General features: G+C 39.4%; 1 protein-coding gene across 2 annotated transcripts in view; it reads left to right on the forward strand.

The window, feature by feature from the left end:
- fbxw7 (F-box and WD repeat domain containing 7) overlaps positions 1-23,106 on the forward strand; it is a 217,845-nt gene that overhangs the window by 94,743 nt on the left and 99,996 nt on the right. The window contains exon 1 of one of the 2 annotated variants that reach the window (XM_036583818.1): positions 7,057-8,424. The exons of the other annotated variant lie outside the window; for it this stretch is intronic. Within the exon in view, the coding sequence (XP_036439711.1) occupies positions 8,200-8,424 (225 nt within the window). The 5' untranslated portion in view covers positions 7,057-8,199. Of the gene's footprint in view, positions 1-7,056; positions 8,425-23,106 lie in introns of those variants that run through there. 2 annotated transcript variants of the gene reach the window in all.

Raw genomic sequence — 23,106 nt, forward strand, 5'->3', positions numbered from 1 at the left:
TGAAATTTTGAGGAAAGTTCCGCTTTACGACTGAACTTTGTTCTGATTGGCTGCTGTGTATAGTGACCCTTGTTCAAAAACCAAACCAGGCTGAGATATGCAGTAGCAACACTATCCTCATCACTTCAGCGCGAATGGTTGTTTATATGGGGATGTGTTCATGATTGTGAAAATGAAAAATTCAGAACAGGTGGTTTTCGCAGCATACTTTGCATATGTGGACAAGGGGTGAGTGGTGATAAGTAAACAATGTTCAAGAAAAACACAATTTTTTGTGATATAAATTAATTGTTTGGGTGAAATTTCAAGTTTGAGACATTCAGAAATAAAAGCTGAAATGACCTCTTATAGATTGGGAATCGCATGACAGGAAAGCCTACCAAAGATGTGACCAACAGCTTCTATTTTCCACCATTTATTTATTTATTTATTTATTTGAAGGACAATGCAAGTATTCACATGTATAACCTACTGTGTGTGAGAATTTATGAAGTACGTGCTGTAGAATATTGCTTTGTAGGTGTTCTCTTGCGCTGCCGCTTTATTGTCCCTAAAGATGCCTTTTGAGAGATGCTTTTCTCCCGGAAGCAGCTTGTGCATAAATGATTCATACACGCCTGAAATTTTAACCACTCATTTGGTTGTTTTACTCCCGAACGAGGGCAGGAATACGGAGCTTTTGCTGTTTGTGTGTGTGTGTGTGTCTGTGTGTGTGTGTGTGTGTGTGTGTGTGTGTGTGTGTGGCAGTCTAATGGTATAGTTTTGTCGTTTTAGTGAATTTGGTGAATAACGACTATTCTTCCTAAAGGTCTTGAATCAGTTCCTCTAATGTTTCTCTGAGTGAACGAGTGAATGTGTATGTTGCTGCATTTTATGTGTGTGTATGTGTATGTATCTATAACGCCACTCTGTATCTGACACTAGAGGAGTTACGTCACATGGACACCCCTGTTGGCAGCAGTAACATAATTTTATAAATTATACTGGAGCTGTCTCTGCGCTACCATATTTATTATCACTACATAAAAGATCATTTGCTGTTGTAATGCAGAAGAGCATTACATAAGAAGAGCAGATTAAACAGGTAAGGGGTTAAGTTAGGCATGCAAGTACGACAGAATTGGGCTCCCGAGTGGCACAACCATCTAATCGTTGGCCCTATCATGAGGAGATGGCAAGTTCGATTCCTGGTGATGCTATAGCCATCCGTGGCGGGGAGTCCAAGAGAGCACAGTTGACCTGACTGTACCTGGGTGAGTAGAATGGCCCCCCGTCTCCCCGATCACTCAGTGTGATGCTAGCCAGTGCCGGCGTCTGTTAGCTGATGTAATAGAACTGTTGGTTTGTGCTTTCCTCCGAGCTTGTTTAGCTGTCCAACGACGTTGCGTTGGTGGCAGTTCAAAGGGACATGGTGGCGCTTCGCAGGTCTTGGAAGAAGCCCATGCTAGCTTTCGCTCTCCTAACACTGGTGGTATCGTGTGATTGGAGGAGTTGTTGGGATTGGATATGACTAAACTGGGAATAAAATTGGGACTAAACTGGTGTTATTGTGATAAATTATGTCGTAGTATGTCAATATGCTTAAACACTTTCGAACTGCTTATTTGATTTCCAAGAGTCCTGTTTTATTGGATAGTAAAATATTAAAAATTAATTATTGTATGAACTGTTTTAATAGTATTTCTAAATGTGGCACTGCTTTGTCAATGTATCAGATATCAGAAAAAAATAAATATCGCCTGGCTGTAGGTTAAGTTCCTAGAAATTCTTACTTCATAGTCTACTGTGAAGAGAGCCTAGAAGACTAGAGATTGATGCTGCTCCTCCACTACAAGCTAGCTCGTCTCTTCCACATGTTGCTATATCATTGATCGGATTCGTGGTGGACACTGAATTTTTTGCGTATTTAAAATAAATGTGGACACCCTGTGAACAAAAACACAACTGGATGAGCGAGAAATACGACCAGCTCCATCTGCATTAAAAGCTATGTTAGGTCAGGAGTCGCAACCCAGATGTTAAGAAGAGCCATTTTGTCCTTTCAACAAAAATCAAACCACATTGGGAGCCACAACATTTTATGTCTCAGTATGTGCGAATGTCCTAGTATAGGCTAAAAAATATAAACGAAAACACAGATTTACTTTGCTCTGCTTTAAGCTTTAGCTTTAGCCGCTTTCCTCCCATCTCCGCTGGAAAACGGCTGAAATCACTTCTTGTTCGAATTTTCGCGTTCCACCAAAAATTCTGCCTGAGGCACCAGAATGTAAATGCGGCACCATTTAAGGTGGACCGGGAAAATTCGAAATAGAAGCTGACTTCAGCTTCGCAACTTTTTAGTGTTTGACAGTATCTCGTTGTAGGTTTAACATATCAGGAAACCAACTGCGTTGCTTATAAATGCGAATAAATCCATTCGTCTCCAAATGTTCGTCTTAAATCTGTGCCTTTTCGTTAGCTAACATTACTAGCCAGGCGAGACTGCGTTGCTAGGTGACCTGCAGTCTGCATACCGGGGGAAAAGGGACCTGAACAAGAGCCATATTATATGCAAGTTGTGTCACACTAAACTAAAATATTTTGGAAACGACAAACATGAGAAACCATATTACATGTTTCCACCCGTTTTCCTACCGGTTGTACTTGCTGACAACCAGAGGATCATCGAGTAAGCGATGTTGAAACTTCTACCCAACTTGTAAGCGAATTACAAACTCTATCGCAACTTTTATTACCAAGGGTTTGCTTCCGTTCTCAGTCGCTGAGAACCAGGGCTTTCGCGCTATGTTGGACACTTTGGAGCCGAGATACAGCGTCTCGTCTCAAAGATATTTTACTGACACAGCGACCCCCACTCTCTACAACGAGACCAAAACCGAACATGTGCTGCGTGGAGATCCACTGCCACAGAGTCTTTTGTCACCGTAACTGCATTATATCGCAGATGAGTGGCAGCCAGCGTCTCATGTGCTTCAAACAAGAGCAGTGAATGAGAGCCTTCTAGTTCACTTGCCACATCACTTCCATTTGCTTTATTAATAAAAGATATTGGAAGTAAATTCGTTATGGATCATTACAAATACTTTGCTTTAAAAGTACAAAGTTTTCACACAGTGAGAAAATAGAAATCCTGTATAGAAAAAAAAAAGATGCATCAAGATGCATTGGCAGTCGTTTTATAATCACATGCAGCCCCCTGAATCGTAATCATAATCGAATCGTGAGGTGCCTAGAGATTCCCACCCCTAATCGTGATAATTATTTTAGATATCACCCAAGCCTTTTTGATAGAGACTGTATAAGGTTGTGACCCTGTCAAAATGAATGTTCACCATACAGAGTCTTTGCAGTCTTGATGTTACTGTAGTGCTTTGTTAACGTGTTTATTTGGTCACACCTTTTGTTGAAGTTTTTGGTTGGGTTTTCACTGTCTGGTCGCACCACAGTGAGCACTTGTTCTTTTGCATTTATAGCTATGAATGATTGCAAGTGTGTTGGGAAACCGGACACTCGAGTGTTTGACCTTAGACCCCAGGCATCCCACATCAGTCACCCTTTCACCCCCATAATCTCAGACCCTGCAGTCCAATCATTTCTGGACAGGTTTGAGAGGAAAGTATGTTTTAACATCACTGTGTATCTATTGCAGCCAGGCTTTACAGCTTCTTTGTTAGAACTGGTAGTACATACTGTTACTGTGTCATGGTATGGATTTTACCACACTACAGATACTGTGATAATCTCATAAAATGGTGCAGCACTTAAAAACCAGAATGTATCTGCTGCACCACTTAAAGTTCAGATGAGAAGCTGGCGAATAGGAAGGCAGCTTCAGCCTTGTTATTTTTAGTTATTCTTTGTTCTTTGTTTGTGGTTTGTGAATGTTTTCATCATTTAAGAAACTGAGCGTACAGATGCCATCAGCGTGCTTGCAGGGGCTTTCCTTCCTGCTTCTGTTTTGCTGATTCAGGTGTGATTAAACCTGCAGTGGAGAAGTTCTTGGGTGTCTTAATACTCCACATGAACAAAGATAAGTCTTGTGTCTGATGCTCCCCTTAAAAACTGATAGTTAAAATTGGCTATGCGTTATGGGGGAAAATGAAAAAAAAAATCATTATATTTATTTTATTGTAAATCTTTGGTTTAGTGTTTTTGTGCTGCTAAGAAGTCAGTCTGAGTATCAGAGTAAACTCTGCTGTTCAGTGCTAAAATATCCAATATCGTTGTGAGTTTTGTGAATTATTGCACCTCTTTTATTTGCAGATTGCAGTATTGGTTAGCTGTTGTCCAGTAAGTGGAAAAATAATGTGCTATAAAATTTCATATTTCCCACCATAGACATTTTTGTTGTTTTCTTTGCAATTATTCATCCTAACTTTTACCTCTTGACATTCACTTTTGGTCATCCAGCCACACTGTTTGGTCCTGTCCTCCCCGAGGAAACCGTACTGAGGCATGCAAGATATGCGTTCTGCAGGACGCGGGGTTAAATCCCCAGCATTTCCCACATTCTTGCCAATTACCGTACTCCAATCATGTTAAGGGGCTAACGCCCTGCTATGCACATAAGGCACATTCTTCAGTACTATAAGATTAAAGGAAACGCTTATGTAGGTCTGTGCGTACAGACAGAGGAGCCACTTTTAGGTTTCCAGGCCAGAGCTAAAAATGAGTCAGTTTGCAGGTGTCCATGCTCAATTAAGCCGTAGTAAATCCTGTGGCGCTTTGGCCATTAGGGCATATTTTGCTCCACAAATGGTCTCTCCTTTTTTGTGTTTCTTATTTATTTATTTATGTATGTATGTACTTCCCCAAAAGGTTACTTCTGCTAGCGGAGAATAGCAGTACTTGATAACATTTATGAATGTTTATTCAATCTTATGGGCAATTCCAATACCAGTTTTATTTATATTTTGCTTGGTGCAAAGCGGGAATTCTTCTTTAGCCTGATTACTTAAGCCGAAAAACAAGCCTGTCCAATAGGAATTTTCCTTAGCTCTTCTGTGAAATATCCTTCTGTTCTAGATACATTTAACATTTTCTTCTTTATTTATTTATGTTCTATAATTATTCGTTTACCTTCTATTATATCTAAGTATGTAAACCTTTGAAGTTCTCCAGAGGTGGTATAATTAGGATAAATTTTTAGATTAGTTCTGCTTTTATGTTATTAAAACTACTGATGCAGAAGTCCTGAATGCTACAGTAGATTACAAACACAACATCGGTTAGAGACACAAACTGGTATTGGCGGATATTTGCCTTAAAAAAATTATACAATGAAGTAGATATTTAGGTTTGACTGAGATTTCAAACTGATGTTATGATGTGCTCATGGAACTCCGGAAGAGCAGAATGTTCAGGTGACGTTGAGGTACTGCACTGAAATATCTACATTTTATTCGTTGTACTATATTTGTAAGTCTCGAGAAATAAATGTTATATTTTTCTGTGGATTTAGTCCCAATTTCAGCACTTTATAAATATTTGTGTATCAGCATTGTCAGATATGTACATGAAAATATAAGCTCTGGCCCACAATTCCCAACTTCCCAACTACCCAACTTAAAATACATGCAAGTAAGTGTAGTTCCTGTTTCTACATTTTGTAAACTTATGTATATCGGTCATGATATCAGCAGATATGTACATGAAAAATATTTGCATCATTTTGCTCAGTATCATTTACAGGAATACATATTGATTCATCAGAACACCCACAGAAACTCATCTGGTGTTGTGAGTGGTCAGGCTCAAACAAACTGTGATTGATTAGAAGCCTTGTTTACATATACATTAGCAGTATTGCAAAGAAGTGACCTAGTGTGCCCGGAAATGGTCATAGACGTTTAATCATCAGGCAGATCCTCTTTGAATCTGGTTTTCGCTTTAACCTTCAAGCAATCTGTTAGTGAACTCCTATCAGAGTTCATCAGAGTTCCTCTGGTCTTTATGTACGGCGAGCAGTCTGAGGGGAGTACAGGAAGAAAAAAAACCAATGCATTCATCTTGACAGCCTGTCAGAGAGAGGCGTGTTGGAGAGGAGGCCGCTGTCACACATTTTGACACCTGTCCCAGAACGAGCAACCTCTAAATAACATCAGAGCAGTTAAATCGCTGGGCTGGACATGACTGGAGTGCCATGGCAACCTGACAGTGCGTGGTTGCTGGACAAATATCATCACTGCATTTGAGCAAGAAGGAACAAAGGAGGACCATGAGACAGTTTTAGTGGCCCTCTGCTTGGTGTGGGTGTCAAGTGTCACATGTTGTGTGCCGTTCTGAACATGGCTGAGTCATCGGCTGGAAACAGTCATCAGCAGGACCGAAGGCAGTGTTTATGTGGTGCATGTACATTGCTCACAGTGTGTGGTTTGGGCTGCCCACGTCTACTTAGCATTTGTGATTATTTTGGGAAATGGGCATAGCAGTTTAGAGGAAACTTCTGTGCCTCAAAATCTGTCTTTTGAATATGTTAACCATTTTTTGGGATATGGCACTGACGTGTTCATTATCTTTTAATGCAACCAGAGTTTAGGCCTCGATCTGAGTAGTATTCCAAATCATTCTGTGCGAGTACATACAGGTTTTTTTTTCCCAATAATGCTAATATATTTACAAGGCATGAAAAGACAATGAGCCCACTGGCATAACAAGAAGGCTTACTAACCTTCACAGCTGTCAGGTCTAAAAGTTTAGTTGTGAACTGCTGGTTTACCTTAAGACTGTGTGTCTTTTGCCTTGCTGTGGTCTCATGACAGTGAATTTCAGTCTCATGGGTTAAGAATGTTGTTTTACTTCACAATGGCATCACAGAACTAGCCAATAGAGTTCAGATTTGTATTTGCAATGGACTGACCAGCATTATTAGCCAGTGGGGCCCCATCTAATTAAAGACAAGCGTGCTGATTTTGCATGCTAGCATTTAGTGTTTAAAAAGGGTACCGAAACGGACATTAAGCAAAACAACCAGAAGCTAAACAGCCCTCTTACACAACAAGAGCGTCTCCCTAATGGATCTAAGTTGATTGCTTTGAGAAGTTAAAACTAGAGGAAAATGTGTTTTGTAAAGTTTATATCTGTAAGGATCATGATGTTTTACATTAAACTGCAGTAGAAAGCAGCCTTACACATACACACTCTGCTCTTTTCAGTGAGTCACCTTAAACAACTCAGATCACCAATGAGAACAAACTCTTTCAGCTCCAAAAGGGCTCCTTATTTGGTAGCACTGATAGTTTTTTAATTCCAAGATTAACTATATAATCTATTGTCTAAGTTCCAAGTCTTAGTTGCATTTCTTATTCACAAAAAAAGATTATATTATAAAATCATATAAAATTTCAGTAAACATGGAGACATCAGAAAGAAATAAGAATTGGCTGTCCAGAAAACAGACTTGCAGACCAAACTTATAAGAACTGCTACTTTCTGTTAATTACATAAAACAGAAATACTGAATGACTGAAAATAACTTTGTTAATACAGTCTTTAAGGGCTTGGATGATTTAGAAAAGTTGAATTGCAGAATTAAACATCCTCTTTGACTGATCTAGCGCTCACTCGTTAACCTACAGAAATTTGGTAAAAAACGTGATATCACTGTTTTGCCATGCCGCTGTATTTTAACATGTTCAGATATTTGTTCATTCATTATTGTTGAAATATTATCAGGAGAAGAAACAACAACTCCAACAAGTAAAACTAAATTCAGCATATTGCTTTATTTAGATTTAGTTTTGGCATTTGACCAGTGTTAGCCACGTTGTACATGCTTAAGTGTATCAATACAAATCTGAACACTTCTACTACCACCTTGTTGCATTAGACTGAAGTTGTTGTGTGTGGAGAGAAAGCTCAGTGGTCGTCTACATGTGGTATCAGATAAGCGCCTGGCTACATTCTTTGCTGGTGGTCAGAGTGATCAAACCCTGGGGCTGGAGGGGGTAGCAGGACTTCAGACAGTACAGACAGCAGCTGCCAGGCGCAATGCTGACATCACACTCTCGGATATTTTAAAAGGGGCCGAGAGCAAGGGGAGCTTGCTGTGACCACGCAAAGCCAGACCAGACTGTCTAAAAGAACGTTCAGGAACCATACAGTCTGCCTGAGAAAGTGAACCAATTCTCCTTTGGCTGAGTGGAAGCCTATCAGTTTGGTCTTTGGGGATATGACCCACTAGGTCCTGCTGTACTGGCAATGCTCCGGCATTGCCCCATCCCTCGCTTCTCATCAGCCGGCCCTCAGAGGAAGATGCCCAAGGCCTCGGGCAAGGAGAAGGCGCCTCGGGCTCTGCCGGAGAGCCAGGCGCTCAAGCTGGCTGACCCCAAAGAAGTGGCCAAAGAGCCGCTTCCTCCGCAGAAGGTGCTGAGAATCTTTAGCATTAACATCATCGCGCAGGGCCTGCCCTTCTGTCGCAGACGGGTAAGTCTGGGTTCAGGGGATTTTGCGCGTCCATCTCCCGGCATGGAAGTTATATAGGTCAAGCTAGTGGCCATTTTGTGGCTTGAATTACTGAGCAATTGTAAGTTGCCCTCACGCCAAGTGTGGAACTTTTAGTATTTAATTATTAATTAATTTTTGTTCTGTTTCCTGCTGTCCTCAAAGTTGCTTTAAAGCTATGAGATTACGAAATTATTACTAAATTATTTTATTTAACGTAATTGGTTTTATGTTCCCTCGATTTCAAGCCTTTGAACAGTACTTGCGAAATATAACATATATCTTTTGTTTTGGTTGGTAAACTTGTTAAATTAAATGAGGTTGTTATGTGATAGTCATTACAGAAAAGTAACCCTAGTAAATAAGGGGCTGCTTTAATAACACTTACGTATGTATCCTAAGTTAAATGCTTAAAGCAAAACATTGAAATTTAAGCTTTGCAACTTAAAAAAAACAAAAAAAACAAACGATGAATATTAGAGTCTAAAATTTAATTTACAAGCCGTTTTACATGGCTCACTTATGGAGAAAGGAAAACTTAAGACCACAGTTAACTTTTTAAGTTAACGTTTTAAGCAAGTGACCGCAAGTCCTAGTTTGGTTGTAGTGAGTTTTATTGTAGTGCCGGTGCAGGGTCTTAAAAATTCTACTTTTCCCTTACTGTTGAGCACTTATTCTTGTTGAATAGATGTGACGTATCTAAATTAGAGTGGTGAAGTGTTTCATGTTGGACGAAAAACTCTTGCTTTATGATTCATGGTTCTCCTTCAGTCTTCCCTGTCCCTGTCACTCTGAGACGAACAATGACAGCAATTGGTACAGCAGGCAGGAGCCTGAATATAGCACCGCTAGTCTCCTCCGTGTTATAAGCTGTCACCCTGTGCTACATTGCTGTCATTTTAATGGGACTTGCGAAGTCCTCCAGAGATAGTTTGGCTATGTCAAATGTCAACATTTATGCTGAAGCCGTCTGCTCTAACAAGGGTTAGACATGGATGGACAGATACACAGAGAGGGACCGTGTTTCAGACAGTGTTACTGGTGGGAGCTAATGCCAAACAGCATGTTCTCGAAAGAACAAAATAACCGTGTTGGCACTGATTGGGCATCACGTGCCGAGCTCCTCCTTCGTTGGCCTCTAAGACCCAAACCTGTGACCTTAAAAAGACTGGCAAACAGGCTACTATCTTTAGGCCTTGTTGCGGAGTCAATAAGTCTAATATGTCTAATTTTGAGATGGTTGTTGGAATATTACAAGATTAGTCAACTTATTTCTAGGTGTTTTTTAACTTAAGACATTAAAAACAGTTCCCGAAGTTTTTTTTTTTTAATTTTAGCTAAGGTTTTTATGTTTGTTTAGCCACACTGCAAAAAAAAAAAAGATAAACTGGCAAGTGAAAAGGTCTTTAGTCGATATACAGCCACATGCGAACATTATAACACCCCTGATTAAATAACATGTTTTAATGATTTAAGTGAATTCACCTTTTACGGAGAATGCACTTATCTCTACACAATTTATATATATATTTGTCGAGTTTAAAGTATTGGAAAAACCTATAAAATGTACCATACATTTTTTTATGCAGGCCACATTTTATGTTTGATGTTTTCACGAATATGTTACATTCAACAGATAAACAGTAATTGTGCATTAAAATGTGCAGAAGTGTGTTTTCTCTTAGAAAATCAATAGAACACAGAAATTTTACCAGGGGAACTAAATTTTTTGCATAGGTCATATTTCCCTTTATGAAATTGCTTGAAGCGTATTATAAGATTATTAAACTTATTTTTACCGTTTTTAAGTACATTTTATCTAAAGAAACTGGTTTCTGTTCCAAACCAACGCTGATAATTTTGCTTATTTTGAAACAAGCAGCGCTAATTTACGTTTATGAGACAAGGTGGCTTAAAACTAAAGTAAAAATATCTCACAATATTCTTACAATAATCTCAAAATGAGGAAATATTTGATATACTGACTAGAGTTAAGATGGCTCTGCTTGCCAAGATAACATTTTAGCAGTGCAAAATTTACTTAATTTACTTAAATTTCTAGCTTCCCAAAAAGTTTTATGCCCCCCAACGAGACTGCATTTAAACCAAACAGGTGCTTTTAAACTGGGTGTGGTCAAAAGAGGGCAAGCGCCACGGTCAAAGTCGAGTGCGTGTTGGTGTAGGACTTGTTGCAATGTTACACCTCGACAACTGGCCCTGGGCTTACCGTGCTGCTTGTGACCGGAACCTAAATTAAGCCGTTCATCTTAGTGGAAAAAGAAAAGCACTGGATAGCGAGCGAAAGCGTGGGCTGGACGAAGGGTACCAAGCGAAATCGTTTACCATTTTGAGAAATCGTTGTTGTCCTCTGGAACGCGTACCACAGCGAGCTTTATATAGTTGCGCTGAAGTGAAAGCCTGAGTGAAAGAAAAATAGAACTGGTTTGGTGCTATCGTTGCACTGTTAAACAGAATTAGGTTATGCTCTGAATCTCTAGTTATTTCTCTACATGGGTACTAATTGCGTTCTCAGATAAGGACAGTGGTTATGCTTTTAGCTTTGTGTTATAGAAATGGACTGTGTAGGAGAAATCCATTAAATGGCTTTCTGAACTGAGGTCCACATAATGAACGGTTGCAGTAGTGAAAGCATCTCTGTTTTGAAAGAATGTGATACCTGGGCAGGGAACATAAAAAAGGGGAGGTGGGAGGCGGACAAAGGAGCAGGAAGTGTGTGACAGGTGAAATAGAGAATGAAAAGTGTAGGTGGACGGGAGAATGAAACATGTAGGACAGTGCAGGGACGGAGCGATCCGGCTGATTAGCAGTGTTTATGCCCTTCCTGTGTGTTCAGAGGCCAAAACCGGGATGGAGAACATGGGCAACTTCTATGCTGAACCTACTTTTACTACTGTTCAAAAGTTTGGAGGCCCTTGCCTTAGTAACAGTTTTGGTATTCACTTTAGGACTGCAAAAAATACTCAATAAAATTCAATAATTGTTGTTTTAAGAATATTAGAATATTACTCAACATATTTCCAAACATTTTTTACTTGTTTTGCTATCTAAAACTTAACACTCAAATATTTTTTCTTGAAATAAGCAAAATTATCTGCATTATGTAGATACTTTCAGAATAATAAAATAATACAAAATGTATTGAAATAGGTTAAATTATGTTTTACCATTCTTACAACAATCTCGGTGAGAAATATTACATGTATAAACTAGATTCAAGATTGAAATAATTGATAGAACACTCAAAATGAAAATATATTTTCTTTATATTTTTTATTTTATATACAACAAAAATGTTTACAGTGTACGTTTAAATGTCGCACTATTTGCCTAAAGGTATTTTTAGATGTTTTATTCAGTAGAAGGGCCGGAAAGGGTTTGCTGCACAATGTCATAGAAGAATTACACTTGGTTCCCCAAAAAGCCTCGACATATTATAAACATTCTTGTAAGAACCCTCAAATTGGTATGGAACTTTTTAAAAGGTTCCTGACACTCTCAAATCTCTTTTTTAAACATGATTCTTCAGGGAGCCAGAGAAAAACTTCTTCTTCTACGTATTAAAATTATAGCATGTTTTTTCTGAAGAAAAATCGATCTTCATTTTTGAAATATGATGAATTCTGAAAGTTTATTTAGTTAGAACTTCATTTTTGATGTTCTGCAGCTTTCTCACTCATTTCAGAATCATTTTACAGCCCTCTTCATCATTCTGGGCGCATTTAACATCTTTATATTTTTGTTTACAGCTTCCTACTGATTTGTCTGAAACCTCAGAAGATTCAAATTGTTTTGTACCTTTAATTGCAACCAAATTAGTTTTATATTACTGAAAGCCGAGATTTCAGACTTTTGAACATTAGTAATTTGTGTGACTTTAAAAGGATAAACATTGCATATTCTGTAGAAGTAAATTTGTCATTGTCTATAGTTAAAACTCCTAATGTATACCAGCTGTCCTGTACTAGCGACTGCAAATCCCAGCAGTGGAGAAATGGGTGTAGTGTAATAAAATGGCCTCTGTATCACCTGTGTGCAAAGTTTAGCTTTTGAGGAGAAAAATCTTTGTTTTTTAGCCACTGTATTCAGAAACAGAGTTCCTCCTCCCCTCTACTTTATCTTTGCCTTGTACAATCAGGCGCAAGCTGTTGGGAGAGGCTCCAGTTGGAGTGAGATTGAGGAAATAAGGAGTGCCATGCTGTTGTTGTAGCGGCCTCCCCCCTTCCGACTTTTCCACAGTGAAAGCCAGGCGTCCCCCTGGCTCACGCTGGGGGAGCAGCTGCCGAAGGGGGGCTTCCTCTCAGACTGTCATGAAAGTGCTGACTGACTTCAGAGGCAGCAGCTGGCTCCAGTGAATGGAATAGTTTGAATTTCTCTTGGTCTCTGTAGGCCAATAGAAGTGGGATCCCCAGAGCTACCGCTCCACAAGTTCATTCCACAGAATCCACCGAGCCTAAAGAAGACATTGCTCTGGCGTTTGTAGTTCAAGAAAAGTATCGCAAAAAAGTTCAGATGATGTTCTTGAGGATGTTCATGGGACTCAAATATTCATTGTTTCCTCATGAGACTTGCTTGCATTTCGGGTAGTTACAACACTGATATGGGAATTGTGCCGATATCTGATATTTTTCTGTGTATGTATCTGCTGAGGCTGAAACAAAGACGTTTATATAATGTAGAATTTTGGAGCAGATCTGCCTGGATTTTTGAATATATACATATTTATGTATGTGTGTGTGTGTATATATATATATATATATGTGTGTGTGTGTGTGTGTGTGTTATATATGTATATATATATATATACATATATATATATATATATATATATATATATATATATATATGTATATATATATGTATATATATATATATGTGTGTGTGTTTTTAAAAAAAAAGCCAAAGAAGTGTCACCTAAAACCGAATAGAAAATCCATCAAAAACGCTCAAACAGGACTTTAATTATGCACTCTTTGTAATGAGACTTGCAGTACACAATATCCACAATATGCTCAGTGACGTTATTTATTGCAATAACGATAAGTATTGTCATACTGCCCTTCATAAATGGCTTCTTCAGTCAAACTTTAACATAGAACTGTATTGAGTTTTTGTATCACTTCTTCTTGCCTCTAGAGCCTTCTTCATAAGCACACTCAAGTATAAATAGCTGGCACCTGGCTTAGCTTTCCAATTCAAATATGCCCATGAGTTAAACCCTCCACCTTTCCCATGAGTGTGCAGAGATCCAGCTGTTGCGGAGAGTGGTCGTCAGGAATGGACAACAGGTTCGCTCTGGAGTGCATATTGGTTTCCTCTTCTGCCATGCCTTGCCATGCCATGCCATGTCATGCCATTTGAGTAAAGTGATCTGGTCCTGCCCATCTCAGCTATGTCGCATCCGCAGTTCCTCTCCAGAGCCATTTGCCGCTCAAGCTCTTTCCCTGGACTATCTTTCACTGCTTTATTTTCAGGGATTTCCTGAAGCAGGTGAACTTAAAATGCATGCTCAAGGGCTCCAAAAAAAAAAAGTTAAGTAGTGTTGGAGTGAGTGAAAGTGTTTCATCTCATATGTCCTCTAAAATAAGAACAGGCGCCTGGATTATTTCTCTTCAGTGATGATCTTTAGGAAGGCATGCCTTTCAAACTGCAGTACTTTCTCTTTATGCTCTCTATGATGTTTCTCTTCATTCTCTGGCCTTTTCAAGGTTGAAGGGAAGAGAAGTGAAGTGCGTTGGTGTACTTGAGTGTATGAGTGCTTGCACCATATGATTTGAGGTGAACAATACTAATATCAGGATACATCATGATACTTGAAGATGACACGATAGGTATTATAATACGTATTTAATTTGAAGTTTGATAAATTGGAATATGCATAGTGCACCACATTTTTAGAAATATACTACAAAATAGTATGAGTACAATAGTTTTAATCTAGCAGTCCACATTCTGTGCTGCACAAAATCCACCTTAACAGGACTTCTTGTGATCTCAGAAAATGAGGTCTTAGGAAGTGAAAACATCTAGTCAATGTATCTAATTTTTCTCATCATGAGATTGTTGTGTGAATATTATCCGATTATTCAACCCATTTCTGTACATTTTTACGTTTTAATTAATTTTAGTGAAAGTGTCTCATGGCATTGATAGGTCATTTTGCTTATTTTGAGAAATAAACCTTGAAGCAAGTAAAATGATCTGCCATAAGGCACCTTCTCTAGATCAAATTACAACATGTAAAAAGTAAAATGTCTAGAAATACGTTAAATAATCTTATTAGATTGTTCACAACAATGTCATATTAAGAAATCTTAGATGTACTAGATTTAGGATTTTTTGCTGTGTTTGTAACGAAACGTAGTTGGTCAATGTAAGTACGGATGATATTCACGATGTGGTGCAGAAAGCATAATTTTGCATGATGATAAAATATCGTCTTATTACCCAGACTTTCAGGACTCATCGACCGTGTATATGAATATGGGTAATACCGGTTTGTAAAAGTTGTTTAGCCTTTGTACACTGTTTCTCTGTACATGAGTGCTGTTTATGCAAATGGTTTAAGTGTACAAAGGTTGACTCGCCGGGAGGCTGAGCTTTAGTTGGATTCAGGATGGCATACTTGTGCTTGCATCTGCTGAGGGCAATGTGACACTCCTTGAAGGTCTGGCGTTGGCTCTTGTTGGAGAAGGAGATTGCAGACGGATCGCTGTTTCGGTCATGTGTCTCCTTGAGTTCAAAAAACACTTCCTCACTTTACATCTCATCCACATTTCCAGAAGGTTTAGGTAAAACTACGCAGGTTGTGTTGAGGCTCTGCTCATTACCTATTTAGGGTGTGCTTTGTTTTTTTGAATATATTAAAGTTTTATAAGCAAGTCTTCTGCAGTCATCCACAGTCAGTTTTGATTTCTCTATAGGTGATAAAGTTGCTTTCACATAGATTGTAGAAAATGTATTGTTATGCTTTCAAACACACCATCTTTCAGTGAGACGCACAACATAGATGTAGATTTTTGGATTTTTTTTAAGCAAAACGATGGTGGGACATTTGAGGAAAATTCAAATCTAACTACCACAAATGTGGCAAAGGACATCTCTCACACTGACCCTCAGAGATGTTACATACAGACTCACATACATACTAGCACATATGCACACACATTTTAGCAACCAGCAGGGATACCTCAGCAACAGCCTAGCAACACCTTAGCAACCACCTGGAATTCCATTGCAATGGCTTAGCAGCCACTTAAGATTTCTTAGCAACGGCTTTATCCAGCCAGCTTCTAGATAAAACTACAGAACATGAATTGAAAAATGCACTTCAGGTTGTAGTTTTAATATTGAACAATTAATCATTCACATCTAGTTCTAAAACAGCTCATTACATTTGATGGCACAATTCATAGAATACTCATTCTCTATGATGCGTTGTCATATTTCAGCGGTGCGCATTATCAAATTTTTGCATCATGTGTACACACCTATTGAACACAGCCAATAGGAGAGCAAACTTTAGAAGTTTAGAAGCACTCCTTATGTCAGCCTTTAGGTTTGTAGTAAAATAATACTTAAGCTAGCCAAGTAGAGGTAACCTTTGAAATGTGTTGCAAGCTAATGTTAGCTTGATACATCTAGTAGCAAGTTTATTGTGTGGTAGCTAGTAAAGTGTGTCCTGATTAAGCATTGAAAATCTATGTAATGACAACGGGCACTTAGTGGTTGAGCTACAGCTGAACAAAAGTTTTATCTCTTTCTGTTGGCCCCCGAGGGCCTTCCATCATGCCAAAGAGCAGCACCCATCTTTTCCGCCCAAATCTACAGATGAAGGCATCAGAATTTCTGTTCCTCTTCCTTTTGTTTTGTAGTCCGTCTTTCTGAACAACTTAGTAAAATTCATAATCCACCTATCAATGCTGCCATTTTTGCCAGTCACTGTTATCTCTTTTGTTTCCAGAGGTTTCCACATGCTGGCCGTTCCTATATTTAACAGCGACTTGGCTGTGTCGTCCTCATCATGAAGAGAAGGCAAAGTGGCAGAGGCAGTTGTGAAATGTTTGAGACTCTCTGAGAGTAGAAGGCTGAAGTTCTGTGCACTGATGCAATCATCTGAAAGGCAGCGTGAGGGAAGCCTCAGCTCGCTGGTGTCATTTGCAGCTATTTGCTAGGTTTTAACCTATTAAATGATGATAAAACTGTGTTCAAACATTATTCTAATCGGCTACCTCGCCTCAGCCAGGTTTCCTTAAGAAAGCAAGATTTCAGCAAGTTCCCAACAGAGTGAAGTGGTCTCTGGGAGGGGGGCCATGTTCTTAGGATGCGGGAACATGGCACAGTGTCACTGGGGTTCTGTTGGTATAATATCCCCCTGAGAGTGAGGGGTCTGCTACCCAGCTGTCAGTGCATTTTTGCTACCTTTGTGGTGAAACTTAAAAAAAACAGCTCAGCTTGGACTATTAAATGATTTCCATCTCTGTTTGCTCTCAGCATTGAGAATGTTTCAACATTAGCATGTAACAACTGTGTACTCTTGTATAATAATAGTAGTAGTAGTAGTAGTAGTAGTAGTAATAATAATAATAATAATAATAAGAATGCAAGACTTGTGTAGTCTTGTTTTAGAGCATTTCTGCAACTGTAGACACGTTTGGGTCCTGCAGTGGATTTTTGGATATGTTACCATTTTTAATATGTAGCATAGAGAAGTTTATTGGCATCATAACACATTTTAAAATACAGGAGCATAGACATTTGTGAAATTAAATGAGTTAATGTAATTTATGAAGCATATTCATGTTTTTTTTTGGTCCTAAATCTGTGATTTCAACCTCAAATGAATAAAAAGTTACTTTAACTTTTCCATTAAAACAGTACTGTATAAAGGTTATGTTTTTCTAAGTATGTCTGTGCCACATTTCCTTATCTTGACTCTGACCGAATTGCTTAAAATTGAATTTCTTTAAGAAATCCTAAACTACTCTATCGAGGTTGAGAGCAGGTTATGTCTGTTGCCTAGCAACCGACGATACACAGCATGATAAAAAGTAACATTAAAAAAATGCTAATTAGCTATTTTTGTAATGAAGCAAAACTAAAGTGCGATGATTTGAAAGTTTTAAAGTTACAAATATTGTGAGCGTGCCCCCTGCTGTTAACAAGTCACCGCTCCACAGTTTTCCATTTCCATTTACCAAGACTTTACCCAACGTACGAGCTACACTAATGATATTCCTCCTAATAAATGCCGACACATTCATCTGAACTGAACTGCACTAAAAATGTTGCGCCATTATTAATAGTAAGCTTATGCTGCCTGTAACAGTTGCCTAAAACAATAATATTTTCTTTTTAATAGAATAGCTAAGCAGAAGGTTTAAGGGGTTCAGACATCACTGAAGTTAGGACAGTATTTAGGAAGATTTTGATTCTGCAATACTGTTTTCTAATCTGGAGGTCAAATAAGATTATGAACTTAATAGCTGTTGTCTTAAATTGTGTCCTAACTGAAGTTGCCATGGTGATTAAAGAGAGAAGATTTCAGAGTTAGGATGTACGGCCCTTAATCTGGGGTCTGTTGTCCTTAAGAACAGTCACATAGCATTCACTGTAAAATAGTTGAAAATGTGTTAAACTGTAACACTATCCTTCTTCTTAAAATAATCATTCTACCGGAACTGAGCTCCATGTAGGGCATACTTCACTCTGAGTTCTCTATTATGGCCGCTTGTTTTTCATGCGAATGCTGTTAGTGAGTGAAGAATGAGGCTGATGCTGTGAGTGTATCGTTTGGCAGCAGACTTGTGCGGTATAATACGGGATGATTACAGTAGTTGTTATTATCTTCTGCTAATTCACGTTCTCATGGCTGTCTTATCAGAGGCAGCCTTGAAGTGGGCCTAACTGCGAATGCACAGCTGCTGCGAAAAACCCACTGAAGCACAACCCTAATCCTGTCGATCACGCCAGAATACATGGATGCCGGCATGAGTTTCCTGTCACTGTCCCAATTAGGACTAGCTTCACTTGACCGATGGTGCCTTTCGCTCACCTTGTTGTCCACGACTCTGAGAGTTAGGACGCTCTCTGAATGGCTAGACAGCTGATGCGTTCTTCCAGTAGAGAGAGCCTCCCTGCTCCTGTGAGCGAGGTGACGGGATTCCATTGCCCTTGGGCTCCAAATAACGCCGGCCTAAGGCATCTGCCCAAAGCTATTCTGAGCAGAACCATTCCAGGGCAAGGGAGAGTGGCCACATATTAAGGCCTATGCCTCTATATGAGAAACTCAAAAAGCAAGTTGTCTTCCTGGCAAATTTGTAAAGCCTCACATGCAGTTCCTGACTTTTAAAATCATTACAGATTATAAAAAGACTGAAATATTGGGGTCATACACTGAATGACACTACACAATTTGTAAACTTTTTTGCCAAAACGAACCATACTTGTTGCATGACTCGCAAATGCACTTTCCCATTACTGGATTGCACCTGGTAGAAAAACAAACTTCTTCTGTTTTTGCTGCCATTTGCACTGACACAGTGAAGAAGAAAGAGGCAAAACATATTTGCATGAGGTTGTGGAAATGACGTATGATCAAAGTTTGCTTTATTCTGGCACTGCATTATAACTAATTTTGATATTTGAGTATCTGCAAGCGTTTGTAAACAGATATCCAATTAACCATGGAGAAGGAAAAAAAAACTGCTAAAAAAGAAAAGAAAATTTGAAGGTAACTTGGAGTAATTCAGAGTTTACCTTTTTAGGTGACAGCACTAGTGTTGCATCACGCAGAAAAATATATTTCAAAACTTTTTTTTATCATCCAAAAATAGCCCATGGAAATGGAGCTGCATTTTGTGTCAGATGAGTAACATAATGGAAGCTCGGACGAGCGAATGAGCTAAAACTACAGCTGGTAACACTGGATGGAGACTCATTATATTCTACAGGTTTTTTTATTTTCAGTGGATGTGCTGCCATGTTAGTTTGTCATAGGAATTTATTCAAACTGTTTATAGACCTAACTTCAGCCGTTTTAGTGATAAAAGCGACTGCTGTCACAGTCACGTCCTTAACAAGACATACCATGTTAAGGCACTTGTGTTTCGGAGTAGCGAAATGTAACAGAATATACTCAGCAAAACTTGTGCGCTTTACAGTTCTGTTATAGTATCTGCATTTTCCCAGAACTGTTTGTCTTTATTAGTTGTCTTCCTGTAACAAATCACTGAATAGTGAATTCAGTGTGTGAATAATGGCACCTCGAATGTTTAACAGAGTACTTGAATATCTGTACTGTTGACCAGTGTACACCACTAGATTACTTCCAGAGCTGGGTTGGTCTAAACTTCTGTTGGGAGGCTATTGATTTTGACAACCCCAAAATCTGCAGCCAACCAGCACAGACTGTGCTGGACAGAAAATCAGAGCTAAAATCTGAGTAAAAATCGTGTAGTGTAACTAGGGTTGCCATGTAAGCCCTGTAAAATTCCCGAATGTTCAAACTGTGGCTTGATTTTTCACTGAATTCAGTGGATGGGTAGCTATGCAGTCTAAGCCAGATAGATTTCAGATCATCTTCAGATCAGCTTCTCCGTTTGCATGTTGAAGTGCTGCCTAGTGCATACACGTTATCAGCAATGCACCTTTCCCAAACAACTGACCCTATGTTGAGGTAAACTGAACCAATCAAGCCCATTCTTTGTATATGGATAGTTGGCAATAGAACCAGCAGCAGTAAATGCAGCTTTCATGCTATTTCAGCTTATGAAAATACTTGAATTCTGAGACATTTTGTGTCCTGAAATGAAAGATTTTTCCTGAACAGACAGCCAAAATCCAGGACTGTTCAGAGACATACAGGACCGTGGCAACCCTAAGTGTAACCCCAGCTTAAGTATGTACATTCTGCAGAATCTGAAGATTTTACGGGCTACTTTCTTTTTGATAAGCACAAATGCCGTGGCTCGAAGTGATATGCATGGAATTTGAAACCTTCACCTCATGTAACACAGTAAGTAATCAAGTGCAATTGATGACCGAGCAGCCTGTTCCACGTGCTTCCTTTACATAGCTGACCTTACAGGCCGGAGCAGAATCTCATCCAAATGCTAGCCGAGCTCAGGATGACTGTGACGTAAACACACAGCAATCCTTTCGAGCCCTACGGGCTAGTGGTCATGCTACCAGTCTGCCTTGGGCTGTTGACATTTGCACAGTGCTCTGGACACTAGCTGTCCTTTTGCACCCATTATGGGCCACCAGGCTCTTATTCTAAATCATTAAAAGGGGAAACCACAAAAGTGGTCTCCACTCAGTGCAAACGAGACAGTTGCTATCAGTGCCGCATTCAGGAGACCACCTGCTATGAGCCTGCCAGGAGGCGCTGACATTTCTTGCTAGTCTGCCAGTGTGGGCGAGAGGCTTTCTCCTCTCTCAGGAATGTGTCACGGGCCCTCAGCATCTCCTCATAGCCAGAAGGAGTAACTGAAGATGATCCTGACGAGCTCAAAATACCCCTACATTTTAATCTACAGGGAGCATGGCATTAAAAAATGATGTGAAGAGTATCTTGTCAAGAAGTTGGTTTTGTTGTTACAGAGCAAGAAAATCCATTTGTTTATGCTTTGTATAGCAAACCACCAACAGCAACGCTCTGTTTGCAGGCAACTCCGGAGCTTCAAACGCTGTTAAGGCTGGACAGGATTTCACAGCGGGCTGGGCAGCAGTGATTGGTTCAGACAGAAGAAATATTGCGGCTGCTTACAGAGCTGCCAGAGCTTCGGCAGCGCTCTGTGTCCCGCCTGCCTTGGGCCTAGCCTCGAGGCTAGCATGCGCTCGCAGAAGCCTACAGCACGTCTCCCTGCGTGTATGTCATTCTCTTTTGCCTCTCCGCAGATATGAGCCTAATTGGTCTAAACGAGATCCTATTATTTCTCGAGTGGCTTCAGCTCTGAAGTAAACATCTGCAATCCGATGTGTTTTATTTGTGGTGTTAACTCCAAACAGAGCTTTTGGTATTGGTGAGCCAGCCTCCTCAAGTATATGGATCCTTCTACCAAATTGATTGAAAGTCACAGTTCAAAACCCACTTTGGTTTTAACTGACTTGGGCTTAAAATCCTTTTGCTTCTACTAACCCTATACCTTAAATACATTTATTTCATTGAAATAAATGATTAAACATTCCATTCTGTCACTCACAAAACAATCATGACAATACGGAAACTTTACCAAATGTTTCGATAGTGACTGTTTCGGTAGTGTTTAGCTAATTTTCAGGATAACTCAAAAACACTAGCCAGTACTTGTTTACCTAATTGCAGAAAATAAGTGTTTCAGTAGTGACAATTCTTAATGTTACACACTGATTTTTCAGACTTTGGAACACGTTTACTTCAAAACAATGGGATCTAACTGCTCATCACGTGGCCCTAAGGGATAGGAACGCACTTTCACTTCCTGCTCTAAAATGAAGAGGCCTAGTTAAAATAAGGATCCCCCTATGAATTAAAACTTATTGTGTTTCGACATAAAAATGTGGAACAACAAGGGTTTTATAAGTTAAAAATTAAACTCCTGATAAATCCAAATTTTTCCACTTTGAAAGCATTGAAATACAAAAAAATGAGTATTATTTTACACAAGTTGAAATTTACAGCTTAGGGTTTCTGACAGTGACCTCCCAGTAAATTTACCCTGTAAATAATGTTTTTGTGTATATTAAGCTTGGTGCTAACTAATACCTTGGGTTTGAATGCAACACATTCAACACATTCATTGTAAATATCTGGTCTGAATACTTAATTGTTTTAAATTTACTGTCTCACCACAGTTTGAACTAATTTGGTAGAATAGTTCCTATACATCAGTGCATGTTGTCTGCAGCAGCATGAGAGAATTTTTTTTGGGACTCCAGGCTACAGACTGAGCTCCCTCATTGCTCCGTTAATGATGAATAGCACTGTTTATTTATCAAACGCTCGTTACCAAGGAACCGATGTGAGGCCTCATGTGGAACGCCTCACAGTTTTAGCCTGTTAAAACAAGGCACTGCACAGCACGATCAATCTCACCCATTGATCACCGGTGTCTGCAGTTGCCTTAAGCTGCTCCGCCAGCTGCCACTCGATTTTCTTATCCGATTGATTTTTCTCGTTGGCGTGCTCGTCTTCTCACAGCAAGTGGCACTCCTACTCCCACCCCACCATGGCTTTTTAAAAACCCAGCTTGGGGCTTGGCTTCTGGCCGTCTGACTGCTAAATGCTAGCTGCTAAACTGCCTTCACTCCCAGTGTGGGGGCCCTCTTGCTTGTTCGTCTGGACAAATGCTTCCTCAAACCCCTGTTCCAGCCATCCTTTCTCTGTTAGTTTGGATCGTAATGGGGTCGTGAGTGTGTAGCTGGGGTGAAAAGCGTGTGGTTATCATCATAGTGTGCAGTGCTATGTGTGGCCTGCCCAGAGAGGCTTTTTCAATTCCAGAATTCCACCAAATTTTCAAAATTTCTGCACAGTTCATTGTTTGAGAGTTAAAGAAAGTCATTCAGAGTGGTTTGAAGCCAAATAGACTTACCGATTCAGATTTCTTTACAAAACATCTCTAAAACACAAATAAGTTACAAAAAAAAAAATTACAATCGGGAGCC

This window comes from Colossoma macropomum, unplaced genomic scaffold (genome assembly GCF_904425465.1).
Source record: "Colossoma macropomum unplaced genomic scaffold, Colossoma_macropomum, whole genome shotgun sequence".
NCBI classification, from domain to species: domain Eukaryota; kingdom Metazoa; phylum Chordata; class Actinopteri; order Characiformes; family Serrasalmidae; genus Colossoma; species Colossoma macropomum.